Source organism: Pelobates fuscus, chromosome 6 (genome assembly GCF_036172605.1).
Source record: "Pelobates fuscus isolate aPelFus1 chromosome 6, aPelFus1.pri, whole genome shotgun sequence".
In the NCBI taxonomy this organism is placed as follows: Eukaryota; Metazoa; Chordata; class Amphibia; order Anura; family Pelobatidae; genus Pelobates; species Pelobates fuscus.
Genome location: NC_086322.1, coordinates 60,225,497 through 60,251,427, shown reverse-complemented (window position 1 = coordinate 60,251,427; position 25,931 = coordinate 60,225,497). Strand labels below are relative to the sequence as shown.

The 25,931-nt window shown below is 41.2% G+C and overlaps 1 protein-coding gene across 1 annotated transcript in view; it reads left to right on the top strand.

Annotated features, from left to right (window-relative positions):
* Positions 1–25,931, top strand: part of EVC (EvC ciliary complex subunit 1) — an 86,545-nt gene that overhangs the window by 43,206 nt on the left and 17,408 nt on the right. The window contains exons 10-12 of the mRNA XM_063457770.1: positions 7,305–7,453; positions 7,537–7,635; positions 8,593–8,805. Of these exons, the coding sequence (XP_063313840.1) occupies positions 7,305–7,453; positions 7,537–7,635; positions 8,593–8,805 (461 nt within the window). The remainder of the gene's footprint in view (positions 1–7,304; positions 7,454–7,536; positions 7,636–8,592; positions 8,806–25,931) is intronic.

The following is a 25,931-nucleotide window of genomic DNA, read 5'->3' as shown; positions in this document are numbered from 1 at the left end:
TAAAGTGAAGAGTGCACCCACAGGACCTCAAAATAAACAAGATAACATAATTTTTTTACAGCTGTGCCCTACATACATTCACCATTTCAGTCCCATTACCAAGCTTTCCTTAATATGTCATGGTAGTTGGACTGAAACATTGGTTATATGCAAAGGCACGTCTGCTTAAAATAAATCTGCACTCTTTTTTTTTAAGCCTATGAGTGCTTTTTTTCACGTTGGAGTAATAATTTAAATTTTAAGTTATCTTTTCTAACTCTGTATCTGCACACTATGCTGGCGCGACGCATTATGGGGCTGGTAAATAATTTTTTTCCAGGGCTGCTTTTAATTCCCAGTCCGGCCCTGTAGTGTGCAGATGTCGAGGTAGAAAAGATAAAGTAAAATGGAAACCTATTATTCCAATGTGAAACAAAGCGCTCACAGGGCTTCAAAATTAAAAAGAAAAAATGTTTTAAATGTATTTTAAGCAAATGTGTTTCAGTCCAACTACCTTGACATGCTAAGGAAAGTTTGGTAATGGGACTCAAATGGTGAAATGGTGAAATGGTTGCATAACTGTGATGTTATCTTGTTTATTTTGAAGTCCTATGAGTGTGTTATTCATTTTGAATATGTTATTGTGCTAGAATGTGCACCTAGCAACAAGACTGGGCCAATATGCGCTCATTACATATGCTATGTATTAGCGACATTTCTGTGTGCATTGTGTGTGTGTATGTATATATATATATATATATATATACAACAATAAGAAAGCACGGCACTCCTCCTCTATTATACTATAGGTCAAAAAATGCCTAGGTGCAATCCCGCGTCCAAATATAAAATACTAAATAAAGGGAGCACTCTAGGTCTTCTCTTCACTGAAGAGAAGACCTAGAGTGCTCCCTTTATTTAGTATTTTATATATATATAAAATAAATAATAAACATGTTTTTTTCATTGATGGTGAGTGCCAGAGGTTGGAGTATGTATATATATATATATATGTATATGTATTACTGTCAGAATTACATCAGTTACAACTTCTATCTGTACATTGTGTTAGCAGGAATGCTAGAAAAATGTATATATTGAAAGCTTTCTCTCCCCTCTCCTCTGGAAAAGCCCAGCAGCGATCCAGGAGCATGGGGCAAGCAGGGAGACCTCACTCGGATCTTTTCAATGACATGTTTAAAATTACCGTGGCTGAGCGTGATTGCTCTGCGGTGGTATTTCAATAAATTTAAAGGGCTATGTGACGCAGTGACTCTGTGCGTGACTAATTGTGGCCGCAACTGACAGAGGGAACCCAGTACCCTTTTTCTTAATGCTGCAGCCAGGAGGCATAGTCAAAAACACAGCGGATGAGAGAAATGTCTCAGCCATGGTATTTCAGAGGCTTTAAAGGGCTATGCGCAGCGCTCAGTTTAAGTGCTGTACGTATCTCATCTGTCAGTCTGTGCTCACTAACTGTGAACCCAGCTGATCCAGGACATTCTCAGGGATTGAAAGACACCTGGGATTTCCTGGTACCATCCAGGATTTCATCTGCATTATAGTCGATGTCGTTACGGAACGTTAAAGACCTGTACTGTATGATGGCATAGTAGACTGTCACGTGGTGGTTAAGGGGTTAATCTAGGCGGAATATGTTTTTAGGGTACTGCCATATAGCAGAATAGCAAAAATAATTGTAAAATACAACAGATATATGACAAATAAATTGGGGCCCTCAATTCTTCTGTCTTGAGTGTACTTGTGTAAGTAAGTGTCTAAGTATGCAAATGTGTCTGTGTATGTTTGAGTGTGCCTATTTTGTGTGATAAAAATTAATAATTAAAACCATGTTACTCACTGTTGTCTATTTGCTGACTGTGCTTCAAATTCCTCCTGCTCCTGTCCCACCTCTAGTACTTCTTTTTTTCTTCTTCCTTGCCTGCTGCACCTGCAAACTTCTACCTGTGGTCTCTCTTAGGCATGAGACTGAGCTGAGGGCCTCATGGGAGTGGTGACAGTCACCACGGTCACTTTGGTGGCCATTTGAACCTTTGGCCACTGTGTGGACACTGTGCTTTGATGCTGGGGCTGCCTCTGCTTGATGGCCCTGGTCGGAAGCTCCTGTGGCCTGGAGGAGTTGTGGCCCTGGGAGAACAGCACTGAAAGCAAGTTGATGTTCTCCCTCTCTATCATGCTCCCTCAAAGTTCCCACAATTCCTAGCACAGCTACATCATAGAGTAACCACTACTCTATGGTGTGGCTGTGCTGGGAATTTTGAGGGAGCATGATAGAGAGGGAGAACACCACATTGCTGTTCTCCCTCAGTCCTCCTGGGATGTCCTGCACGGCTGTCATTACTACTGAGACCTGCCAGGCGGCCACCATCCTTGCCCTTGCTGCGGCCGCGGACAGCCCGTCGGAGTGTGTGCACCCTCGATGCGGCAGCTCCCACTCTGCCTCTATCTCCTTCATACTCGTAGGGAAGCTACATGGCCCCAGGAGCCGCGGCCCACTGGGAAATATCCCTTTATCCCGGTGGGCCAGTCCGGCCCTGCTGTAGCTCAATCGTCTAGTCCAGGGTAGGCAATCTTTCAGTAGGGCTGTTCTGAAACAAGATCTTGACGTGCCGGTCCTATTTTTTTAAATTGAGGTGTGTATGTTGCCATGTCGTGCTTTTGGATTATGGGTGCTGCAGTTGCTTTGTAGCATTGTATGTGTGCGTATGTGGGTTATTATATATGTTCATGAGTAGTTTGTCGTAATGTGTATGATACCCATGAATGTGGGCATATGTATCAGGGCTACTTGTGGTATTGTATGTGTGGATGATATGTCACATAGTGTGTTTGGTGGTTTGTGTATGTGTGGGGCTGCCTGTGGTATTGCATGTGAGGCAACTTGTGGGGTCGTGTGCGTGCATGCAGGGCCGGCCTTAGGCCCTTAGGTGCCCTGTGCGAAAAATCTTCGCAGTGCCCCCCCCCCACCCCCCCACACACACAGGTACAGACAGACCGTCACATACATACAGCCAAACATACAGTCTCTCTCACACACACAGTTACAGGCAGACAGTCACACACACAGAGGCAGACAGTCACACGGGCACATAGTCAAACACACACACACAGAGAGGCAGACAGCCACACACAGAGAGGCAGACAGCCGCACACACAGAGGCAGACAGTCACACACACAGTCAGTCACACACACAGAGGCAGACAGTCACACACACACACACAGACATCCACACACACAGGCAGACAGACACACACAGGCAGACAGTCACACACACACACACACACAGGCAGAAAGTCACACACAGGCAGAAAGTCACACACAGGCAGAAAGTCACACACACACACAGGCAGACAGCCCTACACACACAGGCAGACAGCCCTACACACACAGGCAGACAGCCCTACACACACAGGCAGACAGTCACACACACACACACACAGGTACTCACACACACAGGGGCAGACAGCCACACACACACAGGCAGACAGTCAAGCACACACACAGGCAGACAGCCACACACACACACACACACAGGCAGACAGCCACAAGCACACACACAGGCAGACACACACAGGCAGACAGTCAAACACACACACACAGGCAGACAGTAAAACAAACATACACACACACACACACAGGCAGACAGCCACACACACACAGGTAGACTGTTACACACACACAGGCAGACAGTCAAACACACACACACACACAGACAGGCAGGCAGTTAAACACACACACACAGGCAGACAGCCACACACAGGTACTCACACACACACAGAGGCAGACAGTTGCACATACTCACACACTCACAAACAGGCAGTCATACATGGTTACCTCTGTCCTTTAAGGTCTGGGAGTAGTGAAGGCAGTGCAGTCCAGGCAGCTCCTGGGGTCTGGTTGTTGGTGAAGCAGGTACTCCTTCCTGCTTCCCATGCAGCCGTCATTTTAGCTCCGCCCCACCGTCATTTAAGCTCCGCCCCACCGTCAATTAGCTCCTCCCCTGCCGCAAGGTAAGCCCTGCCCCCGCCATAATGCTGGGAGGTTTTTTTCTACTCCCGGGTGGAGAATAATGAAATCCTCCACCCGGTTAGCCGGCAATGTGTGAGCTGTGTTGGCCACAGGGCGCCCCTGCTCCACGCCGCCCTGTGCGGCCGCACAGCTTGCACAACCCTAAGGCCGGCCCTGCGTGCAGGTGTTTGTGGGGGCTGTGTGTGTTTGTGTGTGGGCTGTTTGTGTCATTTGCATGGGGGGAGGCTTCTGCTGCAGTTCTGTGTATATCTAGCAGTGTGGGTGGCTTTCCTGGGGTCCAGTGGGGACAAGGCTGGCAGGGTACAGGTCAAAGGTGTTCGCTACGATAGCTGCTGTGGGCTGATATACAGCAGTATGGATTCCTGTTCACAAGTGCTACAATGCATAATTTGAGGATTGTCCTTCACCATCTGCAATCACCACTTGGTTTGCACTAGCAGGTATGTAAAGTCCCACTGGGACTCCTAATAGGACTCCTATTAGGCAGCCTTGAGTTCCGTGCTATGGCATCTCATGTGTCATAGGTTGCTGAACTGGTCTAGTTCATTCAGGTGCCCAAAAGTGATGTGTACTTTCACCTACCTATGTGTTACAAGTCCTTTTTACTTTGTTTTTTGAGTATCTTTGCTTGTATTCCGTTTATAGTACAAGCAAAGAAAAAAGTGGGGATTACAGAAAACTTTTTTATGGATAAAATAAAACATATATTTATTAAAACCGCAGAAAATAAGCAGGTCTGCCTCTCTTGTTATAATGGACTCCCTAGCCACAGACATACCACTGGGAAGGGGTGACAGGACCAGGAAATTGACTATTTCCCTAACCTGTTGCAACACAATGGAACTGAGCAAGGAAAGTAGTAAAATATAGTTCCTACCACCATCAGTGTAGATTTTAGAATCCTTTGTTATTTTTAAACCCTTAATAAAATGAAGTTTTTCAAAATCCTCCAAAATAAATATTAACCCCTTAAGGACCAAACTTCTCTAATAAAAGGGAATCATGACATGTCACACATGTCATGTGTCCTTAAGGGTTTAAAGGGATACTATAGGCATCAAGACAACATTAGTTTAAAGAAGCAGTTTTGGTGTACAGATCGTGCCCTTGAAAGCTCACTGCTCAATTATCTGCCATTCAGGAGTTAAATCACTTTGTTTATGCACCATAGTCATACCTCCCTGCATGTGACTTGCACAGCCTCCCTAAACACTTACTCAAAAGAAATATAAATATTTTGTTATTTTATTGCACAGTCTATTTAATCTAGCATTTCCTATCTCCTGCTCTGTTAATAGCCTGCAAGAGCCTGCAGAAGCCTTCTGTGTGTGATTAACGTTCAATCAACAGAGCAGGAGTTAAAATCTCTAAAACATATTAACATCTGATTGAAAATAAAACAATTGTTTCATGCAGGCTGAGTGAGTCAGAGCCAGGGGAGGGCTGGCGAGGGATGCATTAACAAAAGCAAAAGTGATTTAACTCCTAAACGACAGAGAAGTGAGCAGTAAGACTACAGGGGCATGATCTATACACCAACACTGCTTCATTAAGCTAAAGTTGTTTTGATGCCTATAGTATCCCTTTAATAAAATCAGTATGACTTTTAATGTCAAGATCAGCCATCTTGACTATCAAATATTTATTTAGTTTCTATTTTCGATTAGTTAATCACAGCATTAAGTAATTTGGGGGGGGGGGGTGGGAAATAAAATTGTAGAATTCTGTAAAAGTGGGGATCTGTGAAGTGACTTAGGAGATAATTAATTTAGCTTTTTTTCTTTCCAGATGAAGGCATTTAACTTGGTGACTTAAAATGTGATAGCTCACTGCTGTCTGTGGCAGGCAGACACATAGCTCAATGCACTGCTGAGCCTTTCTCTGCATCACAGTTTCAATGTATTGTTCACAGCATCGCCTATTATTTGGAGGAGCTCGGATGCTTGCGTTCTTCCTTCCTTTGGCATTTACTGTCAGCCGCTTTGACACACTAAATAAGATGGAAAAATATATATATATATTTTGTTTTTAAATAAAACCTTTTTATTTCTTCCATTTTTTTGTGTTAATTGTTATAGACTTATATATTTCTACATGTGAAGCAAAAAAATATCATATATATATATATAGCTTTAATACTACAATTTTTGTAATCTATAGTATCTGGTCTGTGGTGGAAACGGTCACCTGCTGTTTCATTGTCTGGATCAGCTTCGTTTAATCTGTTTGGTTTCTCTTCGACTGTCACTTCTGCATCTAAATTTTAGCCAGGCTGCATGCTGTTTTCGATAGAAATCTCACGCTGAGATTTTACTGTGTGTCATTTAATGTATCCTGGTTTAAGTTCAAACTGAAGCCTGTAGCCATAGATTTCTGTAGCCTTGTAGAGAACTTCGGGGAGAGGGAGAGCGAGATTCATTCCAATAGACTCTTACTTTGATTCCAAGTGAAGATGTGTCAGGGGCATTCTCGGAAGTCTCAAATCTGGGGATAAGTCGACACAATCATCAAGGGATGCGGCTTCCTAAGAATACTTTTGACACACACCGACTGTTACAATGTAGTTTGAATAGGATGACTGGGTCGATAAACACCAACCTCTAGCTCTCATAAAAATAATTATATAGAAAGTACATTTATAAAGTATCCAGCAATTTCAATTGTTGTATTAAGTTTCAATTTCCCCCGAGACCATGGTGATGTTTGTGAAGAAAGAAAAACAAAGTACACTGGTATAGCTATGTTTTTTTCATCTTATTATAGTTGTGTGACTATATGACTTTCTTGAAATTAGTTTTGATCTCTTTCAAAGTAATTTTTTTCTTCCTTAAATATTGTCATTGTGTGGTGCTGGTGGGCTCACCTCTCATTTAAGTTATCCTTTAATCATAGGTTATAAGTAACTATGTGGATGTGTCTTGTATGTGAAAGAAGATCCTGTGGACCTCAGATGACCCAAGATCTTTATTATAAGACATTCTCACCCATGACACAATTCCCCCTGTTGGAAGTTGGGGGGAGAAGATGGTGCCAGAAAAATTGACAGTCCGGTGTCGAGTTTGGGTGCACATCCAATTTACATATTTCACCAGAGTTTTATAACAGAGTGCAGAGCTTTGATCTCTGGATGGCGTTTTTGTAGTTGTACTGCAGTTATCTTCCAGCTTGCAATATTTAATACCATTCAATGTGTACATCTTGTTATTCTTTGGGCGTAATTTTGCTCATACATACAAGCAGGACTTGTATATAAGTTATACAATGTATTTTTCAGACAGCCTAATGCAAACCAAGTCCCTCGTGACCAAACAGTTGGAACTCAGACGCAAGCTCCAGGACATCCTTCAAAAATCCCAAAAAGAAGAGCGACAAACTTTCCTCACCAAAGCTCAAGAATCGCGTGAACCAGACAGCTTTATTAAGGTATTTAGCTTTAGCTTTGCTGACAGGTTTCTGTATTATCCTGTAAAATAAACAGATTTAACCTGTCTGTCTACCCTGATTAGGAGTACCATAAGCTCTTGGAAAAACAGCGTGAGCTTCTCTGTGACCTGGAAGATGAAGAAGACAGTAAAACCGTTGACTCTGTGGTTGACTTATGCAAGGTAATTGTTTGGTTCACTTTTAAGTATTAACATTGTTTGGTTATTGTATTTTTATTTTTTGGTACTTTTGGGCGCTTGAGATTTCAACACTGTTCTTCTATGCCCAATTTCTTACCGAATACATTTTAGGAGTATATTGCAGAGGTGACTTTTTAGAGCATTCTGAAACGTTGGAATAATGGGGGTGCAACATTGCAACATTCCCTAGCCACAGCCATACCACTGGGAGGGGGTGACAGGACCAGGAAATTGACAATTTCCCTCACATGTTGCAACACAACGGAATGGAGCAAGGAAAGTAGTAAAATATAGTCCCTACACCCATCAGTGTAGATTTTAGAATCCTTTGTTATTTTTAAACCCTTAATAAAATGAAGTTTTGCAAAATCCTCCAAAATAAATATTAAAGGGATACTATACGCATCAAGACAACGTTAGTTTAAAGAAGCCGTTTTGGTGTACAGATCGTGCCCTTAAAAGCTCACTGCTCAATTATCTACAATTTATGCATGTGCATGTGACTTGCACAGCCTCCTTTAACACTACTCAAAATAAATCTAAATATTTTGTTATTTTATTGCACAGTCTATTTAATCTAGAATTTCTCCTGCTCTGTTAATAGCCTGCAAGAGCCTGCAGAAGCCTTCTGCGTGTGATTAAAGTTCAATCAACAGAGCAGGAGATAAAATCTTCCAAAACATGTTAACATCTGATTGAAAATTAATCTTTTTAAATCTATTTATAGGTGTGACAGCTTGTACTACTAGTCCTAGCACAAAATACCTTTTAGCAGTCATGCTGTAATTTAAGTGATGCTTAGCCAAACTGGTGGCTAATGGTCTTTTTGTTGGCTTGTCATTATGCAAATCCATAGAAACCAGGCTATGAAAGGTAGCCTACAATCAAATGCATGGATTTGTAATGTTTATTTATTTATTTTTTTTTTTGTCTCTCCAGGATTTATATACGGGGGCTTCACAGAAATTTGAGAAATTCGTTAAAGCATTGTTTCTTCAGACACTCCCTGAAATGACAAACATGAATATGCGAGAGTGTGAAAGTCTCAAACAGGAATTGAAAAATAATCTGTCTGGCGAGCTGGAAAAAGCTGAAAATGAACGGAAAACCAGGATCAAGCTCTTTCAGGAAATACTGATGCAAGAGAAACAGGTAGATTGAATGTACCACTGTACAATGCTTATTATGTCGTTAAATTCTCTCGTTGGAATGGCTAAGCTTTGCACGCCACTCGATGTAGTGACTAACCCGAGGTTAAGATAATTGCAAATTCTAGGCCTCAATGATGAACAGGACTTTATAAAAATGTTGCAAAACATCAAAAGGTTTGGCTTTTTGACTTTAGTTCACTAAATAGCCATCAATATTCAGATTTATTCTGATATTTTGTTGATTCATTGTAAATATAAAGGAACACTATATTTATATATACAAACCTATATTCCTGACCCTAGAGTGTTACAAACAGCATCTAGCACCCCTGCTCCTCCCCCCCTTGCCACCCTAAATATAATAAAAGATTACCTTTACTTGAAAGACTGCTGCTACTGGCTCTGTCCCTGCTCTGCCGGATTGGCTGACATCACCAGAAGTGATTCTCTGAGCCAATCACAATGCTTTCACATAAGAGACTGTCAAGGAGGCAGAGCAGGGGCAGAGACAGCACAAGCAAAACACTAGACACGGGCACCAGTGAAATGTTTGTTTTTTTACGAACGAGTACGTACTAAATTAAAATTTCAATTGCCCAGTCCGAATTTTGTCCGTAAAACATTTGTTTTTCGGACAAAATTCTGTAAAAAAAAATTTGTTATTGTCCATTACGACAAAAATATCACTGCACATGTGCAAAAAAAAAAGCAAGGTGAGAGCCAGCAGCGCTACCAGCTCCCTCCTTGTTATAATATTAACAATTCTTACACTCCCCTCCCCACTGCATTAAAACCTATGGAGGTCACTATGAGTAGGGGCAGCCAGTGGCTGCTCGCTGTCATTTAAAACTGGATATAAATCAGTATCTAATATAGAAGTGATAGAGAGCTACAGTAAGAGTATGTGTAACTAATAGTTACAGGGAGTGCAGAATTATTAGGCAAGTTGTATTTTTGAGGATTCATTTTATTATTGAACAACAACCATGTTCTCAATGAACCCAAAAAACTCAATATCAAAGCTGAATATTTTTGGAAGTAGTTTTTAGTTTGTTTTTAGTTTTAGCTATTTTAGGGGGATATCTGTGTGTGCAGGTGACTATTACTGTGCATAATTATTAGGCAACTTAACAAAAAACAAATATATACCCATTTCAATTATTTATTTTTACCAGTGAAACCAATAGAACATCTCAACATTCACAAATATACATTTCTGACATTCAAAAACAAAACAAAAACAAATCAGTGACCAATATAGCCACCTTTCTTTGCAAGGACACTCCAAAGCCTGCCATCCATGGATTCTGTCAGTGTTTTGATCTGTTCACCATCAACATTGCGTGCGGAAGCAACCACAGCCTCCCAGACACTGTTCAGAGAGGTGTACTGTTTTCCCTCCTTGTAAATCTCACATTTGATGATGGAACACAGGTTCTCAATGGGGTTCAGATCAGGTGAACAAGGAGGCCATGTCATTAGATTTTCTTATTTTATACCCTTTCTTGCCAGCCACGCTGTGGAGTACTTGGACGCGTGTGATGGAGCATTGTCCTGCATGAAAATCATGTTTTTCTTGAAGGATGCAGACTTCTTCCTGTACCACTGCTTGAAGAAGGTGTCTTCCAGAAACTGGCAGTAGGACTGGGAGTTGAGCTTGACTTCATCCTCAACCCGAAAAGGCCCCACAAGCTCATCTTTGATGATACCAGCCCAAACCAGTACTCCACCTCCACCTTGCTGGCGTCTGAGTCGGACTGGAGCTCTCTGCCCTTTACCAATCCAGCCACGGGCCCATCCATCTGGCCCATCAAGACTCACTCTCATTTCATCAGTCCATAAAACCTTAGAAAAATCAGTCTTGAGATATTTCTTGGCCCAGTCTTGACGTTTCAGCTTGTGTGTCTTGTTCAGTGGTGGTCGTCTTTCAGCCTTTCTTACCTTGGCCATGTCTCTGAGTATTGCACACCTTGTACTTTTGGGCACTCCAGTGATGTTGCAGCTCTGAAATATGGCCAAACTGGTGGCAAGTGGCATCTTGGCAGCTGCACGCTTAACTTTTCTCAGTTCATGGGCAGTTATTTTGCGCCTTGGTTTTTCCACGCACTTCTTGCGACCCTGTTGACTATTTTGAATGAAACGCTTGATTGTTCGATGATCACGCTTCAGAAGCTTTGCAGTTTTAAGAGTGCTGCATCCCTCTGCAAGATATCTCACTATTTTTGACTTTTCTGAGCCTGTCAAGTCCTTCTTTTGACCCATTTTGCCAAAGGAAAGGAAGTTGCCTAATAATTATGCACACCAGATATAGGGTGTTGATGTCATTAGACCACACCCCTTCTCATTACAGAGATGCACATCACCTAATATGCTTAATTGGTAGTAGGCTTTCGAGCCTATACAGCTTGGAGTAAGACAACATGCATAAAGAGGATGATGTGGTCAAAATACTAATTTGCCTAATAATTCTGCACTCCCTGTAAAGCAAAAACAATGTTGCAATATGAAAAAGTAGCTATTTAGATCAGGCTGTGTTACTGATCTAAATAGTTACTTTTTCATTGGTATTGTTTTTGCCATGACAATGAGGGGCTAAACCTATTTTCCCCCCTGGCTCCCACCCATGAGAGGCAGGTGGGGGCCCTAAATGACAATAAGGGGGGACCTATTGTCCCCCCACCCATGGACGGCAGGTGGGGGCTAAATATAAACAATACACCCCCCCACATGTGACTCAGGGTCCCCAAATCCCTAGTCACCCCCCCTTCCCAATAAAATTAAACCCTACCTACCCCTCACCTTAAAAATAGTGAGGGGGGAACAAAAAAACTAAATACCTGTAAATAAAAGAAATGTATACTTACCAGTAGATGTCGTCTTTTTTCTTAAAGCTTCTTTTTTTCAGCCCCTAAAAAAGCCAAATAAAAAACCATAATTCCGAGCAAAAGAACCACGCCGAAAAAAGAAAAACCTGACGCCTCCCCCACCCCCCAAAAAAAATTCCAGCTTCACCCCGCGAGGGCACCACGCAGACTGAGCTCCGCAGGGCGGGGAAAGGCTTATAAAGCCTTCCCACACCCTGCAATTTGACTCAGAGCACTCTGATTAGTTGATTCCAAGCCAACCAATCAGAGTGCTCTGACAGGTAAATGAAGAGACTGACAGGTAAGTCTCTACATTTATCTGTCACAGGACTCTGATTGGTTAGCTTGAAATCCACCAATCAGAGTGCTCTGTGTCATTTTACACTGCGTAAAATGACACAGAGCACTCTGATTGGTGGATTAAGTAACCAATCAGAGTGCTCTGAGTCAAATTTCAGGGTGTGGGTAGCCTATATAAGGTTTCCCCCACCCTGCAAAGCTCATTCTGCGCGTAGCCCACCCTGGGTGAGCATGGATTATTTTTTCAGTTTTTTTTTTTTTACTGTTTTTTTTTTTTTTTGCTCTCAGGTCCTTTTTTTATTTTAACAGTTGCGATGGGACAATTATGGATTTTTATTTGGCCTTTTTTGGGGCTAAAGAAAGAAGACATCTAGTGGTAAGTATGACATTTTATTTTACAGGGTGCTCGTTTATTGCCTCCCCCTTACTTGTTTGGTATTGTATTTTTATTTTTTGGTACTTTTGGGCGCTTGAGATTTCAAAACTGTTCTTCTATGCCCAATTTCTAACCGAATACCTTTTAGGAGTATATTGCAGAGGTGACTTTTTAGAGCATTCTGAAACATGGTGGAATAATGGGGGTGCAACATTGCAACAAAAGTATTAATCTTTTTAATCTATTTATAGGTGTGACAGCTTGTACTACTAGGCCTAGCACAAAATACCTTTAGCAGTCATGCTGTAATTTAAGTGATGCTTAGCCAAACTGGGTGAGGAGGGTAGGTAGGGTATTTTTATTGGGGGAAGTGACTAGGGGCTTGGAGACCCCTAGTCCCTTTATTATTTGTGATCCCCACCCGCTGCCTATGGGTGGGGACCTGAGGGGGACATTAGGTCCCCATTTTATTCATTTATTTAATTAGGGTCCCCACGTGCCACTCACGGGTGGAGATCAAGGGGGACATTAGGTCCCCCCTTTAATTAATTAGGGTCCCACCAGCCGCTCATGGGTGGGGAGTGGGTGGCTTTTTTTTGCTCACTCTTTAGTAGACATGCAGGGTTTTAATCTCACTTATGCTAATATGACCCTCATAGAATGACGGGGGGGGTGAGGGCATGGGGTGAGTTAGGAAGTGTCGGGGAGCACTGCTCCCTGCTGCTTTTATTTTCACATATTACAAGGAGGGAGCCGCGAGTCGGTAGCCCCCTCCTTGTAATAAACTAAACGTATTGTATATATTTTGTATGTAGGACTTTTGTTTATGTTATAGTAAATGAATGTGAAAAAGTCCAAAAATTCAGACGAAATCGTATTCATCCTAAAACGAATGAACATGTCTACCAAACACAGTCCTGGTCTATCCGCATCTAATCATAGAGATGCATTGAATCAATGCATCTCTTTGAGGAAAGTTTAGTGTCTCCATGCAGAGGATGGAGACACTGGATGGCACACACTGTACAGCACTGCCCCAGGAAGCACCTCTAGCAGCCATCTGAGGAGTGGCCAGTGGAGGTATCCCTAGGCTGTAATGTAAAAATAGCATTTTTTTTCTGAAAAAAACTGTGTTTAGTGAAAATACAATAAGCTGTATTTGTTCTGGTAACTATAGTGCCCCTTTAATCCATATCTTAAAATAATTCATAATCCTTATTACTGACAGACTGTAGGGGCATTATCTATAAAGTGTTTTAAGTATGAAAACAAAGCATAAAAACCTCTCATGTATAAAGCTCACTTACACGTCTTATACATACCCTACAGGTGCAAAGGTAAAACATATGACCAAACAGATTTTATTTAGAGTAAAAATTGCAACATTATTTTAGACGCTCCAACATTCTTGATATAGTACCAGGTGTCACCACAGAACTGTCCTCGGACAGCACAATACAAGCACATCATTAGATGCTCTTGTGCTGTGCGCGGGCGCCATGACCCTGCATGGCGCACATTACCAGCACTTTCTACAAAGTTCCCTTGGCTGGAGGCAGCCAGACAGGCCTCTTCAGTGGCTGGGGGCACCCATTATGGGTGTCACCAGTCGCGCCAGTCAATTGTTGCCAGTGCGGAACTGGTTAATTATGATGCATTCCTCGCTGTATTCCTTTTGGTTTATTTAAGCATTTCCCTTAGTAACAGGCAATGCTTTCTGTGCACGAAGTTGAAATATTCTAAATGTCTGGGATTGAGGCAGTGCTGAGAATTCAGCCTGGAATTGACACAAAGACTGACATTTCCTTAGCTTGTTTGTCCAATCATGTATATCACTCTGGGGAGATTTGTTTTCTGCTAAGTAGCGGATGAAATTAATTAATATCTCAAGTGGTGTTAGACGTCACCGAAAATGTCAGATGTTACTAAGCAGAAAAAAGCAACCTATCTTTGCACCTTCCTGTTCTTAATTAATATGAACAGCTGGAGATGTGGAATCATTGCTCGCATGTCAAAGACTTGAATCAACAGAGCATAGAAACCTGTCAATATGTTGCTAAATAACTTTTTAACAAGTTTGAAGTTTTATGATCATTTTATGTGGATTCCAGACAATCTGTATGAAACTCATTTTACTCGCTAAAGTGTGAATTGTTGAGAATTCAAAGTCGATTTCAAATATTCAAATTGAAAGAGTTTGACTGTTGTGAATGAAAATTGATAACTCACATTGAGTTCACTATGAATTCCTGACAAATCAAACTTCTGAAAAATCCTGAGTATACTAAATTTACTTTTTTCTTTTGGGTGTATTTGAGCAAAAACAGATGCCTTCCTGTGAATTTCACACACACATAGAGACATAAACTTTTATAAGCAAGGGGGGAAGTGGGCTCTTAAATAATCATCTCCATTTTGACTGTGAGATTTAAAACCTTTCACCTTGGGGCGGGGCCTGACCTTGAAGTAGAGAGGACACAAATCACAGCAGCTCCTGCTAAATACAGCAATTATAGTGAATTTTAAGGGCCAACACGGCTAATAAGCGAGACAGAAAGGCTACCCAGAGTGCGGGGACATCGGGGTGCACAGGTAGACACCAAACAAGCGACAAACAAAATCCCATCCACCCGACGCAATGGTGAGGCCTACAAGCATGGCGGGCGCAGGAAGGACGGCCGCTTTCCTGTAGCCCCGACCGGCCAAGAATCGGGCCTTGGGCCCTTGTCCCCCCCCCCCCCTCTGGACCGGTGGGGGTTATCCCGGTCTACCCCCACATGATACCCCTACAAAGCGGTGGACAAATGATGATACAGAGACCCGAACCTACCGTCACAAAAATGCCGGATGCCATCCATACAGCCTACCCACAAAATGTGTGGCTGAAAACAGAGCTCCAGCTAAACCTCATCTTTTCCTCCTTTTGGAAGCAATTCGCATGCGGACTCCGAAACACAAGCCACTGACGGCACGCACTGCACCACGAGGTACCCGACGGAGTGAAGCAGAAGCTCCCCCTGACCCTGTACCCGCGAAAGTCCATCTCCGGCAAGAGACCACCTCAGGACCACACCTGAGCACCAGGGTGGGCAGCAACAAAACGGGGCCTGGAGCCCTGGGGATACCCAAGAGAGGACGCCCACGGCACCCTCATCGAAGACCTGCACCGTGACTCAAGTCTCAATGGGGCAAGACTGGCCCGACACAGCGAATGAAACAGAGGGGCACAAAACTCGGAGAGGAGAACGCGTTGAGAACGCACACAGGGAGCTGTCCCAGCCCAAGACAGGTGAACCCAGCCCGGCACACAGATTGGGAGGCACTATACTCACCAGCCAACACACCCCCACATGGCTCAGGGCTCTAAGCTTCCTCGCACCGGGGAGACTGCACAAGCTGCAACTACCAACACTGGGGGCATCCATCCAGCCCCAACAAGGCATCGGCTGACCCCAACGGGACTTGGACTCAATGTCAGGCAGAATGCCCATTGTCACTCAGTTTCCTATGCCCCAACTGAACTGGCATCTAGACCCCCAACGGCTGGCATCTATATTCTAGGTTTGACTTTGTTTTCTGGACTGCTCGCATGGGGGATCACAGGGGGGTATTATCCACAGTCCATCGATTAAATGCTAAGTATACCCATGCTTAGACTAGCCCAGTTTCAAGCGAGTATTATACTTTTTTGTTATTTTCTTTACTTTAGTGCAATCTTATCAATATGCTGTTTAGCAGTTAGGTTTAATGAGTTATATTTAATCTTTTCCCCACAAGCACTGCTAGAGCACTATATATTTTCTCTCCCGTCTGACCATGCTTAATATTTATCTAAATATAAAACTGCGCACATATACACATAGTGCACCCAGTAACCACATTGCAAGGGAGTCTCCCCTGCTGTCAGCTACACGGGTAACTCGGGTGTCTGGCTAATCTCTAAAGTGTTATCTTTGTTTAACCTTAAAAATGTGCAATGCAGCCTGTTTATAATTTTTACGTTTATGTTGCCTTCATCGTTAACAAAATGGTCTGCTGCTCCAATGTCATGCTGACAGATTACCGAGATGATGCCGTATCTACTTAAGCTGCAGCAACAGTTGTCTTGAACCAGTTAGGCAGTGTTTAATAGTCTTTAATCATTAGTATACACCTTAGAACCATTGTATGTGTACTGTAATACGCTTAAAGACCCCATCGCGACCCCCCACAGTAGACATGCTAAGCTAGCCTGCACTAAGCTTATTCAACGTTTGATGAACGACTTGTTGCATATTCTAATTATCACGCAAAAAATGTGCTATGTCTTTCGATGCCATACCAACGTTATAATACTATGTTTACGTATTTGCTTGCACTAGCTGTTGTGGCAGTGCAAACATGTTTGTTCTCACTATGCACAAATAAAATAAAGAATTTAAAAAAACAAAACAAAAAAAAAAACCTTTCACTTCCCATGGATATTTGATACCGAGGTTTTTTTGCACTGGCAGCCAAACATTCAGAGATTAATTCAAAATTCTAAGATGAAACTTTTGGGTATTTGGAGGTTGTAAAAAGAACTTGGTTATAATCATTACATTTGTATCAAATCTATTTAAAAAAAACACTCAATAATGATGAGTGTGTCAGTGTCATGTTGGCGAAATAATGTGACTAAAGGGACCATCCAAACAGTTTGGTTATATTGCCATTATGCTACCTAAGGGTTGAAGACTGCTGAGATGTTAAAGGGTTACTCCAAGCATTATAACCACCACAAGCTGTAAATCTGGTCCTGCTGGGAGCTGGGTCTCCTCTATGGCGGGTTGCAGAGTTTCTGCAGAGCTGGATGCCAATCCTGCCAGCCATTTATTGGCTGAGTGCATCGGCAAACCACTCTCAGCCAATGAAAGAAACATGCACACAATTGACATTAGTCAGCCCGGAGCTCTTGTTCCAGGCTGGCTGATGATGCCCCGATGAAGCTGTTGAAGGTGGATGTGGCAAACCTAGCCACTTCTGGACTATATGTATTGCAGGTTGTCCATAGGCTGAATGTATACTGTATGTCCTTACCTGTATAAGTGCTGTGTTATGGCCGTTCGCATGCTGGCAGCCGTACGCTGCCAGCATACAAAGCATTCGTTCGACGAAACACGGCTATTCCAGCCATTCGCCGTACGAATGCGGGCTCCCCAGGTAGACCACACATTCACAAGTCGTGTGGCACCAATTAACCGATTGCAACAATGTTGCAATCGGTAATTAAGGGCTCTCCTAGGTGGCCGCCGTCCTGCTACCGACCATGCGGCGGTCGGCCATCTTGGATCCTTTGTCTCTGCAGCGGTGTTCGGTCGTCGAGAGCCTGGAACTGAAAACGGCTACTCGATGATCCGAACACCGCTGGACTTCTAGAGCGTTCGGGAGTTCCGCGTTCGGCACATTCTGTTCCCCATAGATGTTCGGTACTTTTAAACCGAACTCAAGGTTTTAATGTATTTTGTGCGGCGTTCGGTTAGAGTAGCTGGGATCAGAGCGGTATTCTCACTAAATGTGCCCGCCGACCCCAGCTATCTACCGAACGGTCATTCGTCTAAAAGCGAGCAAAAATGTATAAAATATGGATTTCTGTATAAATTGTCGGTTTTGCTCCACGAGGGGATAATCCACTTAATCGTCCATTTTAGTGGGAGTATCCCTCTCGTGTAGCAATGCCTGTTGGGATAATTACAATGCCTGATGGGAGAAATCCCCTGTAACAGCTGTAAGGAAACCCCTTGCAAGGGGAACTGCATAAATATGGAAGTCTGTGAATAAAGCGAGTTAGTTGACTCCCAAACTGTGTTTCGTCCGGTTATTGGGAGGATGGGGAATATTGCCGTGCTTTCTGTCTTGACTGTGGATTTCCTGAGGATACCAACGGATATCGTGGACTAATATACTGCGTTCCGTTACAGTGGAGTTTCATCTCCTGGAGCCAGATGGGTTTCTCTCAGAACGTGTAACATTTCATTGTGAAACACTACACATGCAGACTCCAGGTACCAAGACGCAAAAAATGAGGTGGTCATAATGTTTGGAGTAACCTAGTAAGCTGTATTAATGTCACATAATTTCATTCATCTTGCATATAGTTATAGTTAGTTATTCCATTCTTGGCTATGGTGGTCTCAGTGCAATGTTTTGGATGAAAACATGATTGGAGATTGACAATAAGCTTCGTATTCTTAGAGTGTTTGTGGAGCTTATGACGAGAAGCTTTCTTGTAATGTTTGGTGGCAATTATGTGTTTATAGGCACCCACAAGAGGTTTTCCATGGGTGACAAAATGCAGCCTAATCAGGATCTTGTTTTTATTTTTTCATCTATAATATAAATATCTGCCTGTTCTAATAAAAATTACTAGTTATAATTAAAGACATGAACACTGACCTGATATGTGAATATACTGAATTGTCACTGCAGCATTGGTATGTAAGTTTTCATTTTTTTATGTTTGTATTTAAATATAATTTATTGTCACCTTATAACCCAACACTTTATACATACAGTATATAACATGACAATGTTTTTCCTTATTTAAATTAATTTTAAAATGTCTTGTCATACAGATATGAACCACTTTCTATAATTGTATAATTATCTAAATGTTAATGACTGTAATGAGTCACTAGCAATGTCTTCACAATCCTAACACCTTTCTAATGTGTTTTAATAACAATTTATTGTTCAGCAAAAAAAAGAGCCCAAAGGTCATGCTAAAAAGTCAAACTTAAGTGGTCACAGTCAAGCCGGATGATATACACTGAACAAAATTATAAACCTAACACTTTTGGTTTTGCCCCCATTTTTCATGAGCTGAACTGTAAGACTTTTTCTATGTACACAAAAGGCCTATTTCTCTCAAATATTGTTCACAAAGCTGTCTAAATTTGTGTTAGTGAGCACTTCTCCTTTGCCGAGATAATCCATCCACCTTTGTTGGATTATCGGTTGTGAGGCCGGTTGGATGTACTGCCAAATTCTCTGAAATGCCTTTGTAGATGGCTTATGGTAGAGAAATGAACATTCAATTCACGACATCTGTGGCATTGTGCTGTGTGATTAACCCCTTCAGGACGGAGTCAATAGTGCACGTTCTGATCAAAACAAAACGTAAACAAAAACTGGAATTTGCGCTATATGTCTGTTCACCCGTAGTTCCCCTCGTTCATATTATATGCACCCACACTTATTATATATCATTTTGTTCAGGAGAAACAGGGCTTTAATTTATCATTGACTATTCATATATGGAACATAATTCATTATGAATAAAATTAAAAAAAAATGTGAGAAAATAAGATTTTTTTTTTAAATTTGTATTTCCGACTGACATTTTAGCTGTGAATGTCATAATACTGTTAGGTTTTACTGGACAAAAATTCAAATATTTGTAATGAGCGATGTCTCACGAGTACAACAGTATCCCCCATTAACAGGTTTTATGGTGTTTTGGAAAGTTACAGGGTCAAATATAGAACGTTCCATTTTCAAATAGAAATTTGCCAGATTGGTAATGTTACCTTTGAGACGGTGTGGTCATAGGCGTGTGCACGGGGTGTGCCAGGTGTGCCTGGGCACACCCTAATCCCCGCGGCACGCCTATGTATTGAGACCGGCAGGGGAGATCTCAGGATCTCCCCTGTCGGCTCATGCAGAGCCGGCGCTATCCGAGCGCCGGCTCTGCTCTAAGCCTCCCTCCCCACCGACCCACAGGCAGGGAGGGAGGCAGGAGAGGACCCGGGGAGCTCTTGCCAGCAGCTTCGCCTGGTCCTCTCGCGGGATTCTGAGCGTTGCCGCGGTTACCGCGGCAACGCTCAGATCTCGCGAGAGTGAACTCTAGCCTGCAAGGCTAGAGTTCACTCTCCACTGGACCACCAGGGAAGGCAGCAGCAGGCATAATGTAAGAAGGGAGGGGGTTACTAAGAAATCTGCCCCCACCTCCACTGGACCACCAGGGAAGGCAGCAGCAGCAAGGTCCCCCCTCCCTACATAAGGTAAGAAGGGAGGGGGGATATTTACCAAACGGCCCCCACACAATACACACAATCCCCCAAACACACAGCACCCACATACAGCACACAAACAGCACCCTCACACACACATCACCCTTACACATACACACTAACAGCACCCTTACACACACATCACCCTTACACACACTTACACACACACACACACACTAACAGCACCCTCACATATACACACTAAAAGCACCCTTACACACGCATACAGCGCCCTTACACACACACAGCGCCCTCACACACACAGCGCCCTCACACACACAGCGCCTTCACACACACACACAGCGCCCTTACACACACAGCGCCCTTACACACACAGCGTCTACACACACACACACACACACACACAGCAGTATATATATATATATATATATATATATGCGGCGTGTGTTTTTGTGCTTTAGGGTGCACACCCTTATACAATAGGCTGCGCACGCCTATGGGTGTGGTAGCCCAGCAATGAGAATTACCCCTATAATGGCATACCATTTGAAAAAGTAGACAACCAAAGGTATTGAAAGTGGGGTATGTTTAGTCTTTTTTAGTAGCCACTTAGTCACAAACACTGGCCAAAGTTAGCGTTCATGTTTGTTTTTGTGTTAAAAAAGCAAAAAACGACTATTTGGCCAGTGTTTGTGACTAAGTGGCTACTAAGAAAGACTGGACATACCCCACTTGCAATACCTTGGGTTGTCTACTTTTGCAACTGGTATGCCATCATGGGGTAATTCTCATTCCAGGGCTACCATACGCTCTCAAAGGCAACATAACCAATCTGGCAAATTTCAATGTCAAAAAAATGAAATGTAAGCCTTATATGTGACTCTCTAACTTTCCAAAACACCATGAAACCTGTACATGGGGGGTACTGTTATTCTCGGGAGACTTCACTAAACACAAATATTAGTGTTTTAAAACAGTAAAACATATTACAACAATAATATAGTCCATAAAAGTGCCGTTCGTTTGTAAAAAATGCAAAAAACATCACTTTTACTTAAAATATCATCGTTGTAATACAATTTACCAATTTGAAACACTAATATTTGAGTTCAGTGAAGTCTCCCGAGTAAAACCGTACCCCCCATGTACAGGTTTTATGTTGTCTTGGAGAGTTACAGGGTCAAATCTAGTGCTTGCGAATTAAATTCTCAGCACTTTCTCCCTGTGTTGTCAGGTATGTCAATCAAATTTTAATTAATCAAATCACCTAATTATGTTAAAAGATTACTTAAATATACACGTAGAATTTTAATATATATGCATTTATAGGTATTTAAATTCTACGTGTATACTAATGTAATCTTTTATGTAATTATATGTATTTATCTATATATATATATATATATATATATATATATATTTGCGGTTATTTGCATTTTATATATAGATAGATATATATAGAATGTCATTCTAAGTGTATTTTGTTACCAATATATATATATATATATATATATATATATATATATATATATATTAATAAAAAAAATAGTTAGAATGAAATTACATATGTATATATAATTTATATTAAATTTAGTTTCAATATTTTATTTATTAATTTTATTATTTTATTTATTTATTATTGGAATTATACGTATTTATATATATAATATATGTGTATATATCTATTATATATATATAATATATGTATATTATATATATATGTAACGTCATTCTAAGTGTATTTTAATACTAATATATATACTTATATTAGTATTAAAATACACTATGTATGACGTTAAATATATATAATATATATATATATAATAGATATATACACATATATTATATATATAAATACGTATAATTCCAATAATAAATAAATAAAATAATAAAATTAATAAATAAAATATTGAAACTAAATTTAATATAAATTATATATACATATGTAATTTCATTCTAACTATTTTTTATTAATATATATATATATATATATATATATTGGTAACAAAATACACTTAGAATGACATTCTATATATATCTATCTATATATAAAATGCAAATAACCGCAAATATATATATATATATATAGATAAATACATTATTTATTTATTATTGGAATTATACGTATTTATATATATATAATATATGTGTATATATCTATTATATATATAATATATGTATATTATATATATGTAACGTCATTCTAAGTGTATTTTAATACTAATATATATACTTATATTAGTATTAAAATACACTATGTATGACGTTAAATATATATAATATACATATATATTATATATATAATATATATATTATATATATATATATAAATATATTTATTTTATTTTTAAACATGTTTAATATTTTTTTTTTACAGATCCCACCAGCAGGGGGACTGTCTGATATTTTAGACAGTCCCCCTGCTGGCAGATCCACAGCCAGCTATAGGGGGCCATGTGATCGCTCTTTGAGAGCGATCACATGGCCCCCGGGGGCCTGATTTGCCATGAGGGGGCTGCCTGGGCTGTGAGGCAGTCCTCCCGAAGTGGAGCGCTGGGAAGGTAAGTATCCCGGGCGCTCCAGGGCTCAAAGCAGTTACGCTGTTCTATGCCGCCGCAACGGCTTTAAAGCCCACTTAAAGCGGGACGGCATAGAACGTTGTAACGGCGTTAGGGGTTAAACTGCACATTTTAGAGTGGCATTTTATTGTTGCCAGCCTAAGGCATACATGTGCACTAATCATGCTGTCTAATCAGCATCTTGATATGCCACACCTGTGAGGTGGATGGATTATCTCGGTAAAGGAGAAGTGCTCACTAACAGATTTAGACAGATTTGTGAACAATATTTGAGAGAAATAGGCCTTTTGTGTACATAGAAAAAGTCTTAGATCTCTGAGTTCAGTTTATGAAAAATTGGGGCAAAAACAAAAGTGTTGCGTTTATAATGTTGTTTAGTGTATATTGACACATTACTAGTCCTGCTTCCCTTCTCAAATACCACAACAACAACAAAAGCTAATTTCCTAGTTGCCAGCAAGTGTGCACCAAACATGGCCTTGTGTAGGTAGGGTTTTTAAATGCACATGATTGCAGATTGAGCATTGGATGCCAATAACATTACATTATTGGTTTACTTGCAGTGCCATCAATACAGCCATTTTGTTTATTGTTGACTTTGCAATATAGCCATATCAATGTCACTGATCATGTGTTTGTAAAACTACAAAAAGCCTGGTTTTTAATTAATAATGATTTCTGTCTTCAGTGGCATTACCTACAAAAAAAATAAAATGATAAAAGGTTTTAAAAACACACAGCATTAACCTACCAAGACTCTGGGCTGGGCTTGAATCCTCCTGGATTTCTGATTGACAGCCAGTAATGTGCAAATAAGGACTTTTATAAAAGTGCCAATTTCTCTTAAAATCAGCTCTTTTATAACATAACACAGAGTGGACCTTTGGTTAACCCACATAGGACTTCAGTGAGCTGCAATGCTTTGGGAGACTGGAGGTTCCTATCAAGAATTCAACAATTCCTCTTTAAAATTGTTAGGCGAGCTTTGAAAAGTGATGTGCATTATTTGGCACCCAGTGAAGGGATTTTCTTTAGCCTTGTGCCACTTTGTACTGCATAAATATGTGTTTTATTCTAGTAATAAATAATTCATGGATGTGCAAAGTAACTGGACACGAACACATTATACAGTTTGAAATGGTGTGAAAACCTCTTTGGTTTACCAAGATTAAACCATCCCAGTTACAGTAATTCTCGCTAGCACAGAATTGTCGGGACAAAAATGAAGGAAGAACATTTCTGCAGGGCAAGTAGATCATATGAAAGAATAATTACTTGCTATAAAAATATAGATTAAAAAAAATACACTTTTAGTTCCTCTTTATGTTCTGTTGTATTAACCTTGTCTCTCTCATCCAAAAAAAACAAATTTCTATTCACTGAAAGATGTTTTCTTATTTACGGACTATTACTGCTTGATTGGCCCTTAGGCTGAATGATCACACTGGGAACCAGTCACAGTGATGACATGATGGCCTGGGGGCCCATTCACAAAGCAGTAATCTATTAGGATTAAGTTTAATACGGGTTTGTGTTAGCTGAAGTTAGGGTTAGATAGACCCACTAATATGCATGGTATTGGTATGTCACAGCAGGCATTATTTGCAAATAGGCTACAAACAGTTTGCAAAAATGTTGGAAACCTGGTGTTAATTTACAAGATTCCCAGCTTTTGTTAACTCCTTAAGGATGTTCGTAGGTTCAATGACGTCTTAAAAATAGTGGGATTTGAACCATTAGGACAGCATGGAATATCCTTGCATTTTGTTGTTAGCAGGGTTTAATCACTTCTCACACTTGGGGCAGTGGTGTATCCTGGTTTTGTGCGGCATCACTGCCGTGCGTGCTAAAGGTCCGCCTCGGGGGGCCCTGAGGAGGCCACGCGGCCAGCTCCTGGGCCCCCCAGGACAAGAGGCTGGCAAGGCATTTGCCAGGGCTATTGGGGGCGGCAAAAAAAAGCCGCCAAGCCGAAAGTGTCGCCAAGGCAAATGCCTTGTTTGTCTCGGGGTAAACACACCCCTGACTTGGGGAGACCCAGATATCAGTTGATTCATTTCCTACCCTTTGCCAGCTGGGGCCATATTTAGTGGCTTTGATGGAGCTCCTGTACTCTGACTGAGTGCTTCCGCCAAAATCCCCTATCGCTGGAAACCTAATTGCAGAATGATTATAGAATTTCCCCAAACACCAGTGGAGACTTGGTGAAGGTGTAAACAACAACACTTTATTGGGAGACAGGCACATAGTTATAGTGGCATTCACAATCTGCGGGGACATTCCAGGACAGGGCTAATTACCACGGACAGAATGTGAAAAAAGCATCCGTATCGGATGTACCCAGCCCGAGTAATCAGTAAATGAAGTTAAAACAGGCTGTGGCCATTCTCTGATACAGCGCAAAGTTCCAGGCTGCCACAAGCTAATGGCCAGTCCACAGAAAAGAGTCCTTCGCACCTGATTCCATAGAAGAGGGCTCCCCTAGCACTCTGTGTTCTATGATTGTTCTTCTTCTTCCCCTCCCTCCCTCCAGTTAGCGTTCTTCTGTGAGACTGGTTAACTGAGACAAATTTTTTTCCTAGTTTGTTGTAAAATTGGAAAGCGCTTCAAACTGTTTTTTGTTTTTGTTTGTTTGTTTGTTTTTTGCATTCTTTTGGATCAACAGCAAATACAGATGTGGGAGAGGCTAAACTTGATGGAGATCTCCCTCTCATGCTGCAATCACTCATTACAGAGCATGCTGGGAAATCTCTTTGCTAATTTCAAATTGATGTCAGTAGAGGATAATGTGAGTGTATGGTTAGGGTTAGTGTTTGGTATGGATTAATGCTGGGTTAGGGATAGTGTAGGTTAGGAGTAAGGTTAGGGTAGGTATATGGTTAATGTTAGTGTAAGTATACAGTTAGGGCTAGAGTTAGTATTAGCTACTAAAAATTAATTTAGATCCGAGACATATGATGCATTTAACAATCAGGACTGATATGTAAATCTATTTTAAGTTATTTTCTTTAGTTGCACTT